The following is a 21,635-nucleotide window of genomic DNA, read 5'->3' as shown; positions in this document are numbered from 1 at the left end:
CCCTTTCACCCGCCGCTCCCGTTTTGTTTTGGCAGATCCCGACAACCCTTTCAGGAAATCGATGGTGTTCAACATCCTCACCCGCGTGGGCGATGCCGCATCCATCCCCTGCCTGGCAACCGATCCCGGTCTGTCCGACCTGCACCTGGAGACGTGCTCCGGCGCGGCCCCGGCCCCCGGCATGCGCCTCTCCGCCAGCCTGGAACAGGGCGTGCTGGTCCGAGACGCGCAAAAAGTCTACGAGGGCTGCTACGCGTGCGCCGGCACCTTGCGGGGGCGACTCGTACGCTCACACAACTACCACCTGACCGTCAAACCAGGTAGCGTTTTAGATTCGGGCTTTTTTTTTACCATTTCAAAATCACCCCTAGTTTTAGATGCGGGCTTTTTCTTCCAATTTCAAAATCAGCCCATAAAATTGCGGTAAAGGTAGAAGTCCATCATGTTCAAATGCGGGGAGTAAAAGTAAACAGCCGGTCATTTGTCCTCGTCCGCATTTCAGTCCCCGTGGCGCCCCCCGTCATTGACATGCAAGAGCCCGAGCGGGTCATTCTAACCCTGAACGAGGGCCTGGCCCTCACCTGCAACACCACCAACGTCAACGGTGAGATCAAGCTCAAGTGGGTCACCCCGCCCGGCTCGGTGAGACGCTTTTGCATTCTTCTCCCGCTCCGCGTGCGTTTGTACGTGGGCCTTTTCTGTTTACTTCTTGTTCGGAAAATACTGCAACTTGTACCCCATAGAATGATAGAAAACTTTCACTGCTTACGCCTCCCATTACATTCATAACAATAAACCCCCCAAACTTTACAATGGGTCAGTTTGACCCGACATCCAAAACTATCAGAAACTGAAAAAAAAATAATCCCAATAGGGATTACTCACAACTAAATAAAGCCAGATAACTTCCCATTGGGTCACTCTGACTCAATATCCAAAAGTACCAGAAACAAAAAAAGAATAATCCCAGTCGGACTGTTTCGTTTTGTTATTAACTCCATATCAGTCATTCACTACTTAAGAACAGCCCAAAACGGGTTGTTCTCAATGGGTCAATTTGACCCGGCATCCAAAACTATCCGAAAGTGAAAAACTGTCATCCCAATAGCACTGTTTCATTTTGTTATGAACTCCATAACCGTCTGAAACCCCCCAAACATACTGTAGTACCTTTTGAAATACAGTACACCCGCAGTATTTTCCTACTTTGCATAGAAACTAACGTATCGATGCAATTAGTGGTTTGTGAACGAGTGTGGAAAGTAGCGGTGTCCAAGCTCTGACCCGGGGGCCATTCGCGCAATGGTCCTTGGACCTTTTCCATATATGGCCCTCGGGGAACAAGTTTGGACATCCCTTGTTTAAGGGGTCGAAGCTTCAGAAGCTGGACTGTGTATTGCATGTTAATGTGTGTGTGTGTGTGTGTGTGTCAGTGTGGTTGGCGAGGATAGCCGTGCAGACGGGGTTAATCTCTAGAGATCTCTGGGCGTTGACAGGGTGCCGTCTGGTATCCACAGCAACCAGCAAAGGTTGAGACCGCATCGCATATCAGGGCCGAGCACTTCGACCACATGCGCAGCGCCACCTTGCGCGTCGCCGCCGCCGCGCACCGCGACGCCGGCCGCTACCGCTGCGAGGCCGAGAACGAGAAGGGGGTCAGCGTACGCGCCGTGTGGCTCGACGTCTACGGTCAGTGCAAGCGGATGTGCGAGAACGTCAAAAATTCTGCCGGTGCAATGATGAGCAAGCGCAACTTTTTTTTTTTCTTCCATCTTCCCTCCTTCCTTTATTTCTCCCGACCTTTTCTCATCCTTTCTTGCTTCATTTATTCATTTATTCTTGCTTCATTTTTTTCCTTTTTAGACTAACCTGTAAAACTTGAAGTAGCTAATAGTTGAAAGTGGATTTTTTTTTTATACCGCTGGCTCGTCATTGTGGAGGCAGAATTTGTGAAACGTTTCCTTACAGTGCGATACCCCCGTGTAGCTCAATTATAGCACGCATCGTTTCGCCACCAGACAAAGGATTCGTCAACGTAACGTCAACCAGCAACAGAACCATCTACGTGCGCTCGGGTGATAGTTTATCCCTGCTGGTGGAAATGGAGGCTTACCCCAGGCCCCGCACCTTCTCCTGGAGCTTTATGGGCCACAAGCTGAAGAACAACAGCGACCATGTCATCACCACGCAGAGCACCGGTGACTACAGGTGAAGACGCCCCCCCCCACCCCCCCCACCCCCCCCACCCCCACCCCACCCCACCCCAACCTGCATGGGAGGAATTTAGCAAGGAGTCGCCCGCGGGCTTCGCAGCTCCTTGACAAATACAAAGGAGTGAAGAGCGCCTTGAGTTGTTTGAATATAAAAAACAAAAAGATGTCGCCATTCAAATGCATGCAAAGATAACCTCAAGTATTTACGTTGTTACTCAAGAGCACCGCAGGAAATATGACGTAATAGCATAAATCCAGGTGGCACATGCTTCTTAGTGTTTGTTTTGTCAATATGGACAAAACAGGAATCGACCCACATGTGGATATTGTGAGTCAAATTGACCAGAATGAGAAATCAAAAACGGTTCCTTGCGCGCTATTTCCGATCATTTGATCGAAAACATTTCACATCAAAGCATTGAAAGAAGACACTGGGGAGCTGATATTTCACTCAGATGTGACAACATGTCAACGGAACACGAAATTCTGTGTAATCAACATATAAAACAAATTTTTCAAATAACAAAGTAGGTTTGCGTTATGACACTTAGTAGACATGCCAAAGGAAAACTGAAAATGTCATTTTTCAAGATGAAACACAGTATAAACTACATAGAAAATGAATAAAACAAGTTCAAATTGTGTGCCATGTATGTTAGTGTACAACATATAAAACAGAAAAGTTGTGGGTCAGATTTACCAAAGCAAACAAAAGAGTGAAAATAGACAGTAAAAAAAATAGGATTTCAATACGAAATTAAGGAGTTTTTTTTTTATTTTTTATTTTTTAAATTAAATGGAAATGCAGTGGATTAAATTGAGCAAAGAAAAAAAACAGATACCACTACTACTTTTGATAACCGAAAATATCCAATGGAAAAACAATGACAGATCATTTAGCGTAAGACCTACCTATTCCACTGTAGCACTTTGCGTAAAATGCCATGAGATTAATGACAATTTTCCGCCAGAAATCGACCCGATACAAATACTTGGTATCAATACTTCCCTCATCCCAAGATTATTTTTTGCTCCGAAATGTAACAAGCATTATTGACATACGACTACTCACCGAAACAAACATAATGGGAAAAAGACCCCGTCGGATTTTTAATTTCATAAACTGGTGCGATAAACATTTGCAGCTTTTGGTGATGTCATCTTTGCATAATCCCGCTAACTGAAAATCAAACCATACGATAATTGTTCAGTGTCTGCTTTGAGCATTTTGTTGAACGCGTGAGCCTCCCGCGTGTGTCCAGGTACAGCAGCGAGCTGAGGTTAGTGCGACTGAAAACGTCGGAAGGCGGCGTTTACACCTTTAAGACCTCCAACCGCGACGCCTCGCAAAACCAGACCTTTACCATCTTCGTAACCAGTGAGTGCCTACGTTTTATTTTCGACCCTTACGCAGTATTTTGTCCGATCCTTTTGATCTGGAAATCCCAAAAAACTCACAGCAAAAGGAAAGCATTGAAAGTAGATGCTAGGGAGCTGAAATTTCACCCGGATGGCGCAACCACTTAGTTATCACACACTGCCGTCTCTTGGCTAAAATACAGTCAGAACGATATGGAAGAAAATGACCCCAAATTGTCCAAATACTGCGCAAGGACTATTCAAGGACTGACTTTGAAGATATTTAACTATGTCTTATTTGTTATCAGCCAAACCCGAGATCGTGTCGCACGAGGGCCCGGTGGACGGGCAAGTGCGCTGCGTGGCCGAAGGATACCCCGCCCCCAAGATCGCATGGTACTACTGCGAGCAGCCGTACATCAGGTGAGCGTCAAACAAAAACGCCAAAGGCGACAACGGCTACCTTTCAAGTCATTCCAATGTGTCTTATGTAAACCAATTTGGCAAGAATATCATTCATATTAAATTGGGTGTGTCGGTTGGTATTAATTTTGTTGGCTGAGTTGATTTTTTTTTTTTTAATCACATATGTATGTAATCAAACTTTATTTTAATTGTGAATGGTTGTCACCTCGGGAAATAAGTGTCCCGGACAATATTTTGATGATAAAACATCATGAGTTGTCATGCGATACTTGACTTTTTTTTTTAAGCCACAGTAGTATGTTTTTTTTTTTTTTTTTAGAGAAAAAAATGTTGTCATTTAGAATGATTAACATTAGCATTTGTTTAAAATAAAATAGAATTTTATGGATTTTTAAAAAAAACACATTTTATCTTTTTTCGGTTGCTTTTTTTCTCAACGGATAAATTAATTTTGTTGCAAGAAAATTAAGGAAGCTTTTAATTCGTTTTTGCATTAAATTTTGCATTTTGAATGAATCTATCATGAAAGACAGAAGAGAAAATATTTTTGTAGTCTTTTTTCATGTGGAAAATAAAAGAAAAAAACAATTTTATAAATGACATGAAGAAAACAAAATATTAAGTCTGACATGGACGAGAAAGGTGTGTCCAAAACACAAAGATTCATGTTTTTCACACAAAAAATACTTTCTTTCATTTTCGCACAAAAAATCTCAAGGTACAGCAAATGATTTTTGCTTGGCAGTTATGAGTTTTTTTTGGTCCTATTTCTTCCATTAGCTTTCATTGTTGCTTGGCCAAGCTAGGTCAGAGGGTTCGACTCCTTTGCTATTTTGTGAATCGCAACGGAAACCTCGGAGTGAACCGCTGGACACGTAATGTAACACAATGGCGGCGAGGGGGTGGGGCGGCTTGGCTCCCTTTCGTTAAGGCTTTCCTAATCATCTGGCAAGTTAGTGCAGAAAAATGTGACCCAAAATAAACCCTTTTGTGCGCTGGTGTCAAAAATGGAGTCTGGTGTTCATTTTACACACGTCATTATCTGTCAAACCGCTGGAAGATACTTATTATGGAAGGAATGTCTACATGAAAATAATAGCATGAAAACAATCATGTTTAGAGCTGGGAATACTTTTTTTTAAATCAATAACATGTGTTCAGTGTGAGAATTTCGATATAAAAACCATACGGCATAACGCAGGCGGACGCAGTCAGCGTAGCATTAGCTTAATTAGCATCAACATCATATTATTAAAACAACAAACAGTAGCATGACATTAGCATAATGAGCACAAAAACAATCGTAAAACACGTAACACGTCATAAAACACAGCTGTGTTCAGCTAACACAGCTTTGTTGGACAACCACAAAACTAGTCCGGAAAAAACACTCCTGAGTGTCCACAAATGTGCCTGACTAAAAAAGCAGCCCATGTCCTGCGTGCTTGCATTTGGACAACTCAGAACCAGTTTGCTGATGCCGCCATATTCCCGTCAATGTCTGCTCCCCTCCAACCTTCTCTTTTCATCGTTTCCCTCTTTTATCCAGATGCTCTCAGCAGGTGAACGCCACCCAAGAAGAGACGGACATCATCACCATCACGTTGTTCAGCCCCATGTTCGGCAAAACAGAAGTGGAGAGCCGGGTGAACGTCAGCCGGGGGCGCTTCAGTACGCTGGAGTGCGTGGCCACGGTGGAGGGCGAGCAGGCCTACACGCTCTTCTCCATCAGCGGTGAGCCGCCACGTCAACGTAACCGTAACGACGCACGTATGCCCCGCGCTGCGTGTCCAGTGCTGGTGCTTTGTGTCAATTTCAGAATGAAAACCAAATGACAAAGATTTTACAGATGAGCTGACATTTTAAAGTTGTCTAAACTTTAAAACGGTTTCATGGGATGCACAACTTGCCGTTCTCCGACACGGAGATGAACTAAATGAAAGAAAGATAGAGACTGGACACTGTCTACAGAAAGATAAACGTCCTCTAAATTCTATTGGCCTGTTGTGAATTTTGCTACGCTTACTTCCCTTGTTAATCTGTTCCTTTTTTATTGGTTGCTAGCTAGCTGTGAATAGTTAGCTATGCGGATACTAGCCAAAAAGCTAGACACTGTTAGCTAGACACGATCTAGCTAGCCAGCTTGCTAGATAAATGCTAGATAGCTAGTTAGTTAGCTAGCTGGTTACCAGCCAGCTAAATAGTGGCTTGCTACTAGCTACCTGACCAGCCAGATACTAGCTAGCAAGACCGCTAGACACTAGCTAGCTAGATCGATCAGATGGGTGTCAATAGATTAGATCTATTGAGAGATGAATAGATTGATATCTTAGATACACTGAGATTGTTAGATCGATAGCTCCCTAGACACATGAAAATAGCTCAATAGATCGCTCGATCGATACATAGCTGGTGCAGCGTAGGACCTAGCTAGCTGGGCAGTTAGGTATTAGCGATCTAGCCAGCTAGATACTAGCTGGCTAGATCATTAGAGCAATAGATCTATTTAGAGGTCAAATGATTGATAGCCTGATATCTTAGATCTATTGAGCGATCGATAGATTGATCGCTCCATAGAAAGCTCAAAATAGCTCTGTAGATATCTCGATCGATAAATAGCCGGTGCAGCGTAAAAGCAAGCTAGCTTGCCTTGATTTCCCAGATTCCGCGCAAAGAGTTAGCGGATTGTGGCAACATTAACGAGCGTGCATATCAATGACACAGTTAAAGTGTTTTCTCAACATAATTTCATGAGAACAACAAGCAAATGTTGATGGAGAAACACACTAACATCCTTGGCTGCTTTGATGTTTTTTTTTTTGTTTTTTTAAATATATCCTTAGGTTGCCTATATATCTTTTAATTAGGAAAAAGTCTCGTTTTCCCAGCTGTGATGAGTGTTTGCAAGGGATCAGGTTTGTCTTATTTTTACTCCATGTACGAGCGCGCGCCACAGAAATTTCATTCAGATGTCTGACTCATGAAGGATTTATGGAACAATCAGTGGACGAATGGGAAAATTCAAGCTAATTAGGACATAACTTCCTTTGGAGTTGGCACAATTAATTCAAGCAAATTAAAGAGTCCTTTTATGTCCACTATTTACAAGCGAGGTGCGTCATTTTCACTGCTTAAACACCAGGCTTTGTTTGTTTTGCTCTTCGGTTGGAAACCTTCAAAAATGCCATATCACGTACCAAAAGTTACGAAATAAATGTTCTGATCTTTGCCGAACCGTCGGCGAAAGACAAAAGCTAAGCGGAGCCGCGGCGCTGGCAAAGGTTAGCGTTAGCTAAAAGTTTCACAAGGTGGCATACGTTGAAAATGTTTTCGTTTTGTCCAAAAACGAAAAAAAAGCTGCTGTCATTTTTTCCGTAGTTTTTTAACGACGTCAAAGACAGCATTTTTACAGCTGCGGCCAGTCTCCCGTTTGCCTTCGGTCCCCTTTCGTGCCTGGCCCGGTCTTATTGTTCACCGGCGTGTAATAAGCTCTTTATAGACATAAGGAGCTTTCTCCCCACTTCAAATGGGAGAATGCCGAGTCTGCAGGAACAAATCCGCCAGTAAAGCCGTCAGTGGTTTCCAAAGCGTGTTCCGCGACACCTACGAGGCTGGACCCCCTACCCGAAGCCCCCCGCCGGCTGGTGCCAAACTCAGCCATTTGCCATAGCGCTATTTTTTTGGAAGTGGGCGGAGGAGGCGTGGGGGCAACGGCGGCAGATGGGCAAGCTGTTATGACACCGCTTGGATTTGGAGTCAGAAAGTAAACAATGGACTCCAGCTAATTCCTATCGGCACATCTTATCACAGCCAATCGCGTGTCTCTCGGCTGCTGTTTACCAAACGCTTTATGGGACGCGAGCACTGAAGGGTAAATCCACACCTAAATTGTGCTTTTAGTCAATATTTTGAGTTGGAACACATCACGTTTTTTTGTTTTGTTTTGACGTACCTAAAATAGGGAAGATGTCCAAGGTGACAGAAGGACACTGTCATCGCGCTTCAAATCACCTTCAATTTTTAATTACGCAAACTTTATCACCGGGCTCACAAAATCAGATTTTAAATGCCGCACTGTGATGTATTTGGACACTCAACAACAACAACAAAACAATTTGTTTGGATACGAGCTGATTATTTCTAGTAGTTGATATTCGGTAATTTGGGAGTTTTAATTAGGGGTGTCCCGATCCGATATCCTCCGAGACCTAGCCTGTTCATTTGCCGTCCTCTGTTGTGTCCATTTTGTTTCACTGAGGCATCAAAATAAATTGCCTCTCAGCCAAACAAATAAGACATGATTGGAAAGGCCAGGATGTCCTCCACAGAGCACATCAGGACTAGGTTAGCGGCAGTAATTCCAAAGATACAGACCAAAAACAAATGTCCACTACAGCGGACGCAAATGAATAGGCTGAGCCTCAGGAGGATGTTGGTATCTGCTCTTAGGGTTAGGGTTAGGGTTTGAATAAAGGGATCATATTTTCTATGCCTAGTGTTGCTAGATATTGTCATTGGTTTAAATAGTATTACTTCTAACATGTCAGACAGTTATCATTCCTGCTGGTATCGAATGGATATCGGACAGTAGGCTGCAATATCGGTATCGTATCGGAGGTGATAAACTGTATCGAAACGCCCCGAATTTGTATCGAGGTTCAAATGTGTGGACGTCAGCCAGAATTGAAAGTAATTTGAAAATGACGGGCTTCTAATCAAGCAGTACATAAAAGAATGTTGACGTTTGAAAATTTGAGAACTGTAACCATTACAGGTGTGTCGCTCTGAAACAATTTGATATTTACCCCATGACATGGAGTGTGATGCAATTCAACAAGTTTGTTTTAAAGTGGAAGGAGATGAAATGAAACTCTTTCACTTTGGTAATGATTTGATACGGTACGCCTCATTCGGACAGATTAGGATGACTTTCCGGTCCTTGGTAGCATTTTCTTCAAAGTCATTGAGCTCCATTTTCCCGCCCGTCTTAAATGGAACACGGAGAGTACTACTAAACACTAATGGAGTCCCACGCCGCTTTTAATTTCCCCCCGTAGAGAGAACCATTCCCCACGGCCTGTTCACCCCGCTGCTGATCGGCTCAGTCTCGGCAGCCTCCGTCCTCTGCCTGGTCCTCGTCACGCTCTTCTACAAGTACCTGCAGGTATTTCGCGGAGGTATCCGTCAGACAACCCGATATTAGTCCCGCTCCGTAATTGCCCGGTGTTCGTTTGCTTCCAGAAACCCAAATACCAAGTGCAGTGGAAGGTTATCGAAGGAATCCACGGGAACAACTACGTCTACATTGACCCCACCCAGTTGCCCTACGATCACCAGTGGGAGTTTCCCAGAAACAACCTGCGTTTCGGTGAGACTCGCATGATGGTGGGAAAATGTCTGTCGCGCCAGTCCGCAACGCGTGCCTTGGCGTATGGCGCAAACGCGATGAGGCTCGGGCCTCACGGCAAATATTTCAATGGGGAAGAACCAACAAGCTACACCTGCAGAATATTATAAGCTGGACGTACGCAGCGAACGTCAACATTTTCAAGCCTGAGACATTTTGGATGCAGGTTCATTCCAGGTCATGTCTGAAGTTGTTAGCCGCGTAAATTACAACATAGCAGGGAGTGACCGGACTCGTAAGAACGAGACCCAGATCTGAGACTTCCCGAATTCTTCAAGACCATGTCAAGTGACGAGATTTTTTTTTCTATTCAGCATTACGTGTGTGAAAATAATTGCTGACACATGTGCGTTGACTTGGCAACTAGAACTGCGGAAATTGAGCATGAAACGTTTACGTGTTTGATTGTGGGGGCATACAGCATATTTTGGAGTCCGGCATGAGTGGCTCTGCCCTCTCCCTCTGTGGGTCAAATCAGCGGTTCTCTGACAGGTGCTTCACTGGTCTGACCGCTTTGAGTGCCCTATTGTGTCTTGCGAGAGTGCTTGTACATCATGCAGAGAAATGTACTTGCGTGAGAAGGGGTAAATTTATATATGCATGAAATGCGTTTAATAAAGCCTTGCCTGCCTTTCTTTTCCATGCACCAGTGAGCTCCTAACCAGAGGTTGAACATGTGTCTCTTTTTGGGCACAAATGTCGTTTTCTTTTACAACACTCAGTGTGTGGTGAGCAGCCACTAACTCCGCTTGCAGCCCCGAGCACTAAACCCGATTACCGCAATGCATGTTTTCTTAAAGGGCCAGGCTCAGTCCGTGCCATCATTCCCTCTCATTCTTTCTTATTCCCTCATGCATCCGCTCCATCCCTCCTCCTCCCCCGCGTGAACGTCTCCACACAGCTCTCTCACCCACAGCCAAAAGCTGCACCGTCCTAATGTCCACGACTTCTCTGATGTAGAATGGCGAGCAGAACAAGATCGAGTGTTAACAGGCTGTTAGACTGATTAAGACTCAACTTTAGGAGTGAGCACGGAAGCGTTACTGCCATATACTGTGTGGGCACTGCTGTAAAGTGACGGTTTTTGAAAAAAAAAAAAAAAAACGCGAAGCACTGAAGCAGCAAAACGCAAAGCCCGAATATATAAACAGTAAAAACAGCTCACTTCAGTCACGTTCTGATTCCACAGACTGCAGATAGATCTTCCTGGTTTGCTTTGACAATCTATGACAATTTGAAATACACTTTAGCAATGTAGCAGATCCGAATTGCTTGTTTTTTTAGGTCCCGGTCATGTCACGTGCTTCTTGTTTTTGTGGCGGCAAAAACATTAGTGTACATTACTGTGGGGTACGTCACACCCGCTCGACCGTTTGAATTGCCCGTCAAGAACAGGAACAGAAAGCCCATTCATCTGCGACATTATCTTAGCTGACTTGACGAAAGGCAGACTATATATACCCCGGACTAGTCACCACTTTGGAGAATATGAGACAAGCTCTGTGTTCAATACGAAATACACACAAAGAGCATCATTTGCCGGGACAGTAAACCCCATTTATCTTTTCGTAGCGCTTCTGGGTCTGGACTGACAATGCCTACATGAAAAGCCAAGCGCGTGAACCTCCGCCATAGTCGTGGCACCGCAATTCCTGTCGTTGGGCGTTAAAACACAAGATAAAGGCCTGGGTAATGGCAGGCTTAAGATGGTATGACATCACCCCCGTCCGCCGCCGCTGAGGGACATGTGGACGGTGCCGGCCAAAGCAGTCGCAGGGCTCAGTCGTGACGAAACCTTCCCTCCCTCCCTCGCTCCCTCCCTCCCTCCCTCCCTCGCCGCTAGAATGGTATTGTTGACATACCCTGGGTGTTGTTTTTTGGCCAACCTCCTCCAACAGGATCCTGCACGTCCTGGTGCTTGAGCACACAGCCCGGAGGCTCAACCGGTGTTGTCCCAGTAATGCTGGCGGGAGGCCAACGCGAGGGAAGGGAATGGAAGGGAAGGGAAGAAAAAACAGGACGGGCAAGGGGGAATAACAGCTTTCTGGGTTTTCTTTTTGCCTTTCCGCAGGGAAGACGCTGGGCTCCGGCGCTTTCGGAAAAGTGGTGGAAGCCGCGGCGTACGGGATCTCGGAAGCCGACTCGGTCACCACGGTGGCGGTCAAAATGCTCAAATGTACGTTGAGGCGGAGATCCTTTGCTACGTGCGCTCAGAATCGTTCTGCCACGGGGCTTTGAGTCACATGTCAGACATCGCATGTGCCACATTAAAACAGAGTCTGGAATATTTGGAGGGGCTAATAAATCAACTGAAATCAAGTCCTAGTCTGTCATGTATAGCGTAGCGCTTTGCAAATCAATCAGGGTCTGTAATAAACTTCCTAGATTGCATACTTGATTAACTTTGGGATGCAAAAAAAAATGGTTTTTACAGATATCTAATACCATGTTTGGCTTAAAATGGGAGAACATTTTCATTTGTGTTATACATATTATCTTAAATCATATAAAATAGCTTTTTAAATCAGCAAAAAAAAAAGTTTTTATATATTACTATGTTTGGCTTAAAACGTGAGAAAATTGTAATTTGTGTTTTCCCGTATCATTTTAAAGATTGTTAGTATACATATTATCTTACATCATTTAAATAGTTTTTTTTAAACTGTTTTCTGTCACTAGCATGACTTTTTCGAGAAGTTAAAAAGTTTTAGGGAAGAGCAATGTGAGTATTTTTTCTACTTCCCGGGAAATAATCGTCCATGATATGATTCCGTTATGTTAGGAAAGAGCTACATCAATATTTTACATTGATTTTATGATGATGCTATGTCAGTAGTGTCAGTAGTTTGCCTCATTTCTGGGAACAGCTCGTCTTCCTTTTCAAAAAGCGGGACGTCAATAATGAACTTTTTCAGCAAAGACCAAACGCCTTGCAATTTTCTTTCATCGCAAAATGACCGTTAAGCGTCGATTAGCATCCGCCAATAATCGTGTCCTTCGATCTGACTTGACCTTGGGTTTCCTCTTCCGCAGCGAGCGCTCACGCCACCGAAAAGGAGGCCCTGATGTCCGAACTGAAGGTTCTAAGTTACCTGGGCAACCACATGAACATCGTCAACCTACTGGGAGCCTGCACCGTGGGAGGTAGGGGCACATCTCTTCTCATCGCACGGGGAGAATATATGAAACCGCCGTCGGCCCCGATTTAACGTGTTTGTCTGTCCCGGAAGGTCCCACGCTGGTGATTACCGAGTACTGCTGCTTCGGCGACCTGCTCAACTTTTTACGGAGAAAGAGGGAATGTTTCTTCTTCTCCAAGATGGACGAAGACTGCTACTATCGCAACGTGATGTCGCAAGGGGGCGCCGCGGGGTCAGTTGTTTGAAGTTCGGTCAAGGGCGTTTGTTGACACTAAACGCAATGTTTTCCCATACCAGATATAGAAAAGAGAATCCTCAAAATGATCATCGGCCATTGACGACAAGCTCCACCCACATTTAATGGTTGCCTATTCATTTGGTATACCTGATTCCGATTGGCTCATTAGGGTGAATCTTAACCTAAAATACTGAAGAGATAAAATAGTTGAGCTTCAAAATAGTTTGGATTTTTTAATATGTTTTTATTTTCTTTAATCTTTGTTCATTTCAGCATTTTTGTTCGTTTTCAGAGCAAGTTTATCAGTTATTAGCTCGTTAGCCCGTCCCGTTGTGTGTAACGCTTACCATAAACGTATACCCGTTTTTGTATAAAAACAAAATAGGTATTAGGGCCTATATTTTATTTATTTCGTCCCCCAATGGTGAGCACCTGAATGACATTACCGTATTTTCCGCACTATAAGTCGCACCGGATTATAAGGCGCACCCTCAATTAATGATATATTTGAAAACTTTTTCAATCACAATATAGTAATACTCAAAGTAATAACAATAATAACTCAAATAATAACTCTCAATAGCGTAATAACTCAAAGTCAATATGACCAACCATGTTCAACCTTGTTCGACTGTAAACACACAAAAGAAACAGGTAAAGCTTACTTTGTCACTTCATTCCCCATCTACCAATCCCAATCTCAAGATTCATCCATATATAAGGCGCACCTGATTATAAGGCGCACCATCAGCTTTTTAAAAAAAACGAAGGCTTTTAGCTGCGCCTTATAGTGCGGAAAATACGGTAAATGTCTCTTTCAAAACAGAATGACCAATTTCTCGTTGAAGTATAGGTCCTTGAGATTTTTTTTTCCTTGGGATTACCATTCATTGATCTGCACAATTTGATGCCGGTCCAATAAAGAGGTGTCACAGGCAATTCATTTGAACTCACATGCCTTGAAATAAGAATTATGGGCCGAGAACCATTCACAGTCAAAACAAAATAATAAGTGTGAAAATGGGAATTGAGCGTGAAGTCCTGGAGAGCTACAAAGTGCTGTTTACTATCCAGAACGTGCGTAGGAGTCGCGCGTTGAGAGACTCGTACTCAGACTGCTCCTTTCTTCTCGTAACAGCGACAGCTTGAACGGCTACATGACCATGAGGCCGTCTGCCGCTGGCACGCCGCCTTCATCCTCATCCTCATCTTCATCATCGACCACCGCGGAAAAAAGAAGCTCCTTCCGGAAAGGTGAGTCAGATACTCAACAACTTGCGATAAAGGAACTAAAATCATTCGAATGAACATTAACAGGCGGCTACAACGGTGAAGGGGACGCCGAGGGGGAAATGTTTGACGACGACGGACAGTCGTTGGACACGGAGGATCTCCTTAGCTTCTCCTACCAGGTGGCCAAGGGGATGGAATTCTTGGCTTCCAAGAATGTGAGTTATCACATCCGTTCGTTTCTCACATAAAACCATATTGAGATAAGCAAAGTCAGATTCCTTGTGATTAATGAGTTATAGTTAGAGCATCATTTTTCTTCAGTGGCTCAATCTCATTTTTAATCTGTAACTTTAATTACTTACTTTTTTTTTACCTGAAGTGGACACTAACATGCTTCTGTTATGGGGGGAGGGAAGAAGGAAGACGTGAAAATGGAAGAGCATGTGGGAGTTGTTGATGAGATGAATGGTAAATTTAACCCTAATGGCCATTTCAATCAAAGTAGAGTGTTCTTTGGAAGAAGCTTGAAGCTCAAATTTAGCCTACCACATAAATGCAAAGCACCCAGCTGTGATTGCAACCACGGCGTGGTGTGTGCGTATTTTGATAAGAACTTGACATGTTTTCTCCACTTTACTTTTTTTTCCCCTGAGATTTACAAGTTAATTTGAAAAGTGACATAAGAGGAAGTTTATGTATACATGAGGCGGGTGCAGTATAAATGCAGGATTTTCTCGCACTCCATAGAAATCAAGTGTAGTACACATAAAGGCACTGTTGTCGTTTATACGACAAAATATGTTGTGTTAGACCGACCATCTTATCAGCTGGTAAAGATACATTTTCAAACACTGAATTATAGGCTGAACTTCAGGATTTCAGGGCAGTTTGCGTTTTGTGTCTCAACACCTTTGATGATGACACGGTGTTCAGGATTTCTCTGATTTCTGCCTGCACACAAAGCACGGCTCGTGTTTCTACCGCTAGTAAGCGTATCCAGAAAGCAAGCATGTCACGGCTCGCTGTTGAAAATTTAATTACTGAGTCAAGTGTCAGCTGGTAAAAACGGAAAAACTACGCAACACTTGTCTGATGTCACGCGCGGAACATGTCTCATTAGCGCTTTTTTTTTTGTTTTGCCCCTACCAGTGCATCCACAGAGACTTGGCGGCCAGAAACATCCTCCTCACACAAGGGCGAGTGGCGAAGATTTGCGATTTCGGCTTGGCCAGAGACATCACCACAGACTCCAATTATGTGGTCAAAGGCAATGTGAGTCTCCAGTTGATATCCAGTAATACAGTATTACATTGAAGGCTTTGAAAATTAGGTCGGTCATAACGGTGTTTGTATTTCGTCAATGTGGGGCCTGAATGGAGAAATGCACTGTATAATAGTTTTTTTCCGACTCTGCACCGCATCAATATCAAAGTATTTCCTCTAATAATCCTTCATAGGGCGTGTCAAATACCTCAAATCGTCCTCCTAAGTAACCAATAATAATGCAGTCAAAGTGAGCCATTCATTGGTAGTTCTGACCTCCTCTAATGAATTCCCCATCTTGAATAGTTTGAGATTACTCGCTAACTAACCAATTATTGATGAGCAATTTGACTGGCTTCCACTTTTGCGCCAGTTATTTGTGTGAAAGAATGAAAGCCATCCCTAAAAAAAATCTCTCGTTTTATCTCATAAAATTACCAAGACAAGATGCCTTCGTTTGATTTTTTTCTAGTGACAGACAAGAACAAAAAAGTCTCCTAAGGCTAAATATCGGCCAGGGCGCTAATACATTCGTTCTCAACTTTTTTTTCAATGATGTGTTTTCTATGAAATATTTTGACCTCGGAACAAGCGCTTTTTATGTTGCTGTGCTGTGCCATCAGTGTCTGTTTGTAAAACTTTGGAACTACATTTGTGGTGGTATCTCTTGGTGTATTTTTTCAGCATCTCCAGAAGTTAGATAAGGTAACATCTCTGTGTGCATGAGTCTAAAAATTGTATCACTAATGACAATGAACACCCATATAAAAAATAACAATATACTGTGGGTATTCAAAGTTTTGCAAAGGAGGCCATAAGAACACAAGCAATGAGGTGTTTCATGATCCAATTAATTTGCTCTTAATTTGGAAAGGCACTTGTACTGTTCCTGTCATTAAAAAACATTTAAATAGATTTGCATGAAAAATCAACGCGCAACACAAAACCTTCCAACTAACAGGGTAAAGTATTAGTATTATATTATGTATATACTGTATATATTACAAAGTATATTGTACTTCTTCAAATTTGGCCGTTTGTGAATTTCCTTTGATGTAAAGATCAACGTATTGGATGAAATACCGCACAGGGGTTAAATACCATGGCCACAAATAAAAACAGCAGTTTCAGATGAGGCGGCGAGTAGTTTGCTACGCCTCCTTACTTTTTTTTTTATCCCCGTCAACTCAGGCGCGATTGCCGGTCAAGTGGATGTCTCCGGAGAGCATCTTCGAATGCGTGTACACGTTCGAAAGTGACGTGTGGTCGTACGGCATTCTGCTGTGGGAGATTTTCTCACTAGGTATGAGCATCGATCTCGTATTTGTGTGCGCGTGTGGTTTTGTTTTTTTTTCCCCGCATCCTTTCTGACCAGGAAAATCCTTCACGCAGGAAACAGTCCTTATCCCGGAATGCCCGTGGACGCCAAGTTCTACAAGCGGATTAAAGAAGGATACAGGCTGGACTCTCCAGAGTTTGCACCCTGTGAAATGTAAGACTGGAAAGTGTTTGTTCAGCATTTATTTATTTTTTAAATAAAAGGTGTTGATGGTGGTGGATGCATAAAAAATATTTTTTTTATGACGGCCCACTCTCATCCTGTTTCACTGGCAGGCAACTACCAGTACTCAACTATTAACTTGTTCTACATTTTGGAAAAACAACAAGCGCCGGAAAAAATTATTTACCAAATTGATCAGTCCGGGAAACAACCCAGATATATAAAGTCTGACTGACTAATTGCTCTTTGTAAACTGGACAAAAATAATCATCTAAATGGCTGATATTTGCCTTTTTTTTTGCCTTTATGTAGTCCAACCATTTACTGCAGTTGGATACAAGTAACACTGATGTCATTATTTCTAACACATATTTTTAATTAATTTAATTAGTTGAATTAATTAATTTAAATTAATAATTAATAAATTATTTTTAAAAGGAATCAGACGATTAATCGCCAAGGTTTTTTTTTTTTGCCAAAAATTGCCAAAAATGTTTTATACATATATATAATACATATATTGAATACCCTCTCGAATAAATGCCTCATCAAAACAAATGGCATAGCCGAAATGAATGTTTGTTTTTTACTAGCTAAACAACCAATAAATTCATTAATCAAGACAAGCTACCCTTATTCTTCTCTCGCTTTCTCAACCACCATCCTATACAATAAAAAAATTGTACACCATAATTAGTCGTCATTGCGTGGCCCAATTTCTCACATAGGACCTCATTCCCTTAAGAAAAATTAACACCCCATCGCAAACAGTTGTCTCGTTTTTTTTCAAAAGCTAATAAATAAATTGCTAATGATCAAAAAGTAACACTCTCCAAAAATATTTGGCTGCAACGTGGCAAATGGACGCCATTTATCATTGGGTGCCTCATTGGAGAAAACAAACAAAACAAAACAGCCTAGCTCAAAAAGATAAACACCCTACTTAAAGTAGAACCTTATGTTTTCTAGCTACTCAACAAAGAGTCAAGCGTAAAAGTAAGTTTTCCTGTTCCTCAGGTATCAGATCATGCGGTCCTGCTGGGACGCCAACCCCATCCAGAGGCCCTCCTTCAGGAAGGTGGTGGAGAGAATTGAGCAGCAGCTGTCAGATGCGACCAAGCATGTGAGTGTTGACGCCTCCGACGCAAAGCACAAAACCCGGCGAATGTGGCTTTCCTCGTTGTGAAAATAGCTATTTTTTGCACAAGCTATGAATGTTAAGTTAGCAATAAAACAAAGTCTAAATCAGTATACGTTATTGTTGTCCGAACGTTTTGCACAGGCTATTTTTTTTTTTTTTTAATAAATCAAATAAAACATTTGTTGGGTTTATTTGATTAAATTCATGATCACCAAGAATGACTGAGGAAAGAAGTTGGTAGTTAATTAGGGGCCACACCGCCCAACCCAAGCTGAACCTTCGAAGAGAAGAGGACGAGGGGGGGTGGAGAGTGGAGAAGTGGCAGTAAAAAAGGCCAAAAATCCAAATTTGCATTCGTGTTATTTGAATTATGAGGTGTGGTTTGACCAAAGTTGAGAAGCGTAAATATATATTGACGTGCAAAGATTTCTAAGAGGTAGCAACAAATTTCTGTAGGTGGGACAATCCCGAATTTTGGATTCAGCATCAAGAACTCTATAAACTACTGACCCCCCCCCAAAAAAAATGCATGGAACATGGGGTACCACTAATTCAGCAAGCTAACGAAATGCCTCCGTAGCAACATGCTAATTTCCTTGTTGGCGACCCTAATACGGATATGGATTGGTTTTTCAGATCTATCTGAACTTCAGCTCCAGGATCACGGTGCCGCCCAGACCCGCCACTTCCGCCGCCGCCGCCGCCGCCGTGGAGGAAAATAACGAGGGGGAGCCAGGCATTCCCAACACGGGGTTCCAGCGCAGCTCAAACGGCAGTAGCGCCCCGACGCAGCCGTTACTGACCCAGCATGAGGTTTTCCTGGAAGGCGCAGGCCTCGGAATCCAGCGGGTGTGAGCCCCCCCCCCTCGTGAAAGAAGTGCCTCTCATGTTCTGCTACTACAACAAAAACAAAACACTGCCACCCCCTGCCCACATCCTCGACAAAGACTGCCCCCGGTGGCGAGGAAGAAGAAAAAATGGCCGCCCCCTTACAACTACATCACTGCCATCACCCTTTGCGGCGGCACTCCAGAGGAAAAAAAAAACAAAACAAGGAAGTAGGACATTTTGTTCTTAATGACTGTCTGTGACTTTCAAGTGAGGACGGTTAAGACAAAAAAGAAAAAAAAATGCTCAATATAACACACTTATGTCTATCATAATGATGGTTTTATTTCTCGCTGAAGTTTTTTTCTCTTTTTAACATTCTTTTTCTAACACTTCTGATGTCATTGTTCATCCGGAAAGGAAAAAAGAAAAATGCACTCGAGGCACTTCACGTCGTTCCACACATCCCGTAGTGCAGCTTTGTTTTGTTTTTGTTTTGTTTTGTTTTTTTTAAATATTGTCAGTATTACATGTTTCAAATGAAGGCGATGTTTATTCAGGGTCCAATTTTTCAAAACGGAGCTACTGGGACACTGGTTTTTATAAGCTACTATGACAACAGCCTGATCCGCTTTGAGATTTCCCATCGCTATCGTTTATCGGGTGTACGACACGGTACGCTAGCTCGTTTTGTAGATAGTTGCGTTTTTTGGGGCGAGACGCTGGGGACAAAGGCAAAGCTTTAGCGGGCTAGCTTTAGCAGGTGAACATCAAGCGTTTAAAAGAAAAAGTTTGTGTTTCCTTCTTGTTTACACGCTGGTACTGCCATTTCAGAGATTGTTTGTTTTTTGTGATCGCCCGGGAAACAGGATCGCTGACTGTTTGGGACTTGACATTCAGCGGACTGGAAAAGCGACAATAAGGTTCATCGTCCACCAACCACAAGTTGATTTTCCCCCCGTCCTCCCCTTTGAGTCCAGATGTTCCCTCCACGGAAATGCGCTTCCAATGTTCCCAGTGGGAAAATGTCCTTTTAGCGTGCACGAACAGATGTTTGCGATTGTAAGTATACGTGCGCTTCTTTGAATGGTTCATAGGAATCCTTGTAATACAGTAATAATAATGATTATTTTTCGATATGCCATTATTATTCTTCATTGTCCCCGCGCTTGCATGACAACCACGTTTTTGCTTTGCTAACATGGTAAACCAAAACAACCAAATCTTCTAGCGAAAAGTAAATATCTGCCAAAGAAGTATTTTTCCAAAAACTCTTAAATTACATTTCATATTTATTTCACAAGATCATAGTTGAAAATAAAAGACCTGATTGATTGATTCAAACAAGTGCACAGGAAGTGGAGCTCAGTAACTTCCACTTACAACACAGGCTAAACGTAGCTCCTCCCAGATCAGCCAAGATGTACCACTTCATATGTACATACTTGACAGCGATTACTACTTTCCTATTAGCCAGGGTTTTGGCGCCGTCTTATGGCATTACAGGAAAATACTCAGCAATTCTGTGAATAAATATATCATGCAAATAGGTGACTTTAATGGGTCCCGCTCTAAATGGCGGATTAATTTTTTAAATTAATCACTATTTTCACCTCAAACTTTGAAAGTTTTTTTTTTTTTAATTTCTGTAACGTTTTTTACTTTCCAGGGGTCGAGTAATTTTTAAGAGCTTGTGTTCATTAGAAACGTCATTTCCAAGATATGTTAACTTTTTAGGATGAATGCCAATATATCTAAAAAAAAGACGAATCACATATCATCCACTCAAGGCCCGAATGAAAAAGAAAACTTAAGAAAAACGTGAATAAATGGAGAAAATTTCACTAGTGATTGCTATACTGTCGAAATGGTGATTGCTAATGGCAAAGATTGAGATCTAAATATCCCAAATCAACTATTTAATCATAGTTCAGAATGCAACTGGATAAACAGTGCCTCTGCTGGTTGCAGCCAAGTAGTGCAACAATGAAAACCATACATTTTAACAATGGGATAACCTATTCATTAAGTACCGTACTATGGTAGGCTTTATAAAATCTGGAAGTGTTTTAGAAACGTCAGAAAACGGCCCAAACAACATCAGCGTTATGACGTCATCCAATACAGACCCGGCATGCGTATTGCAGCATTTTCTCGTTGTCATTGTCATGTAAATGACCTAAAACATGCTCTCTCTGCTGTAAATATTTCTGTGCATTTTGTAAAGTCATATTGTAAAGTCATATCAGGAGGCGACCATCCTAATGAAGACGCGGTACACATAATATATCGAAAATATTCATATGCTGGTTTTCCGTGCGTGTACTGTATATTTGGTCGCCTCGGTAACGGAGACTCATCAAATCCCTCTGTGCAACACATTTGTCGAAGTAAAAGAAAGAATTGGACTCTCTATCATTGGACTTTTCCCCGTCCGTCATTGGTATTTATTAAACCTGAGGCTTTATTTAGTGTTGCTGTGTATAATGGATGTGTTACATGTGTCAATGTAAATAAAAAAAGGTCTATATTGAAATAGCAAAGTGTGCAAAAATTTTCTGTCTTCCTGGAATGGAATTTTAGCCATTAATCTAGTGTGTGTGTGCGCGTGTGTGTGTGTGGGTGTGTGTGTGTGGTCGGATGCGTTTGGTTGAGTGCGTGCCAATAGGCACTTGAGCCATACAGCCAATGTCACAAGTAATTCGGATAATCTCTTTGTTGTGAAACGGAGCTTAACAGGCTCTTGCTATTGCTAAATGCAAAGACTACTAGCGCTGACCTTCGTCTTTTTTTTTTTTAAACATGAATAATACAAACTAAAAAAAAAACTTCAAAAACAAAGGTATTAAAAATGAATGTAGTCCATTCTCTCAAACAATCATGCCT

General features: G+C 42.5%; 1 protein-coding gene across 2 annotated transcripts in view; it reads left to right on the top strand.

Moving 5' to 3' along the window:
• The window catches only part of kita (KIT proto-oncogene, receptor tyrosine kinase a), a 31,116-nt gene extending 9,824 nt beyond the window's left edge, over window positions 1-21,292 (top strand). The window contains exons 3-21 of one of the 2 annotated variants that reach the window (XM_088425008.1): window positions 36-320; window positions 503-642; window positions 1,518-1,689; window positions 2,019-2,208; window positions 3,476-3,591; window positions 3,881-3,995; window positions 5,548-5,732; window positions 9,056-9,162; window positions 9,240-9,366; window positions 11,477-11,581; window positions 12,439-12,549; window positions 12,636-12,777; window positions 13,922-14,037; window positions 14,101-14,231; window positions 15,166-15,288; window positions 16,471-16,582; window positions 16,672-16,771; window positions 17,798-17,903; window positions 18,558-21,292. In XM_088425008.1, coding sequence (XP_088281134.1) covers window positions 36-320; window positions 503-642; window positions 1,518-1,689; window positions 2,019-2,208; window positions 3,476-3,591; window positions 3,881-3,995; window positions 5,548-5,732; window positions 9,056-9,162; window positions 9,240-9,366; window positions 11,477-11,581; window positions 12,439-12,549; window positions 12,636-12,777; window positions 13,922-14,037; window positions 14,101-14,231; window positions 15,166-15,288; window positions 16,471-16,582; window positions 16,672-16,771; window positions 17,798-17,903; window positions 18,558-18,776 — 2,702 coding nt within the window. In that variant the 3' untranslated portion in view covers window positions 18,777-21,292. Of the gene's footprint in view, window positions 1-35; window positions 321-502; window positions 643-1,496; window positions 1,690-2,018; window positions 2,209-3,475; window positions 3,592-3,880; window positions 3,996-5,547; window positions 5,733-9,055; window positions 9,163-9,239; window positions 9,367-11,476; window positions 11,582-12,438; window positions 12,550-12,635; window positions 12,778-13,921; window positions 14,038-14,100; window positions 14,232-15,165; window positions 15,289-16,470; window positions 16,583-16,671; window positions 16,772-17,797; window positions 17,904-18,557 lie in introns of both variants that reach the window. The other variant, XM_088425007.1, reaches the window with a different exon arrangement.
• The last annotated feature ends 343 nt before the right edge of the window (window positions 21,293-21,635 follow it).

Source organism: Hippichthys cyanospilos, chromosome 10, assembly GCF_059441005.1.
Source record: "Hippichthys cyanospilos isolate Australia breed blue-spotted pipefish chromosome 10, RoL_Hcya_1.0, whole genome shotgun sequence".
NCBI lineage: Eukaryota > Metazoa > Chordata > Actinopteri > Syngnathiformes > Syngnathidae > Hippichthys > Hippichthys cyanospilos.
Note: the sequence above shows the minus strand (reverse complement) of the source record. Positions and strands in the feature narration are given on the sequence as shown.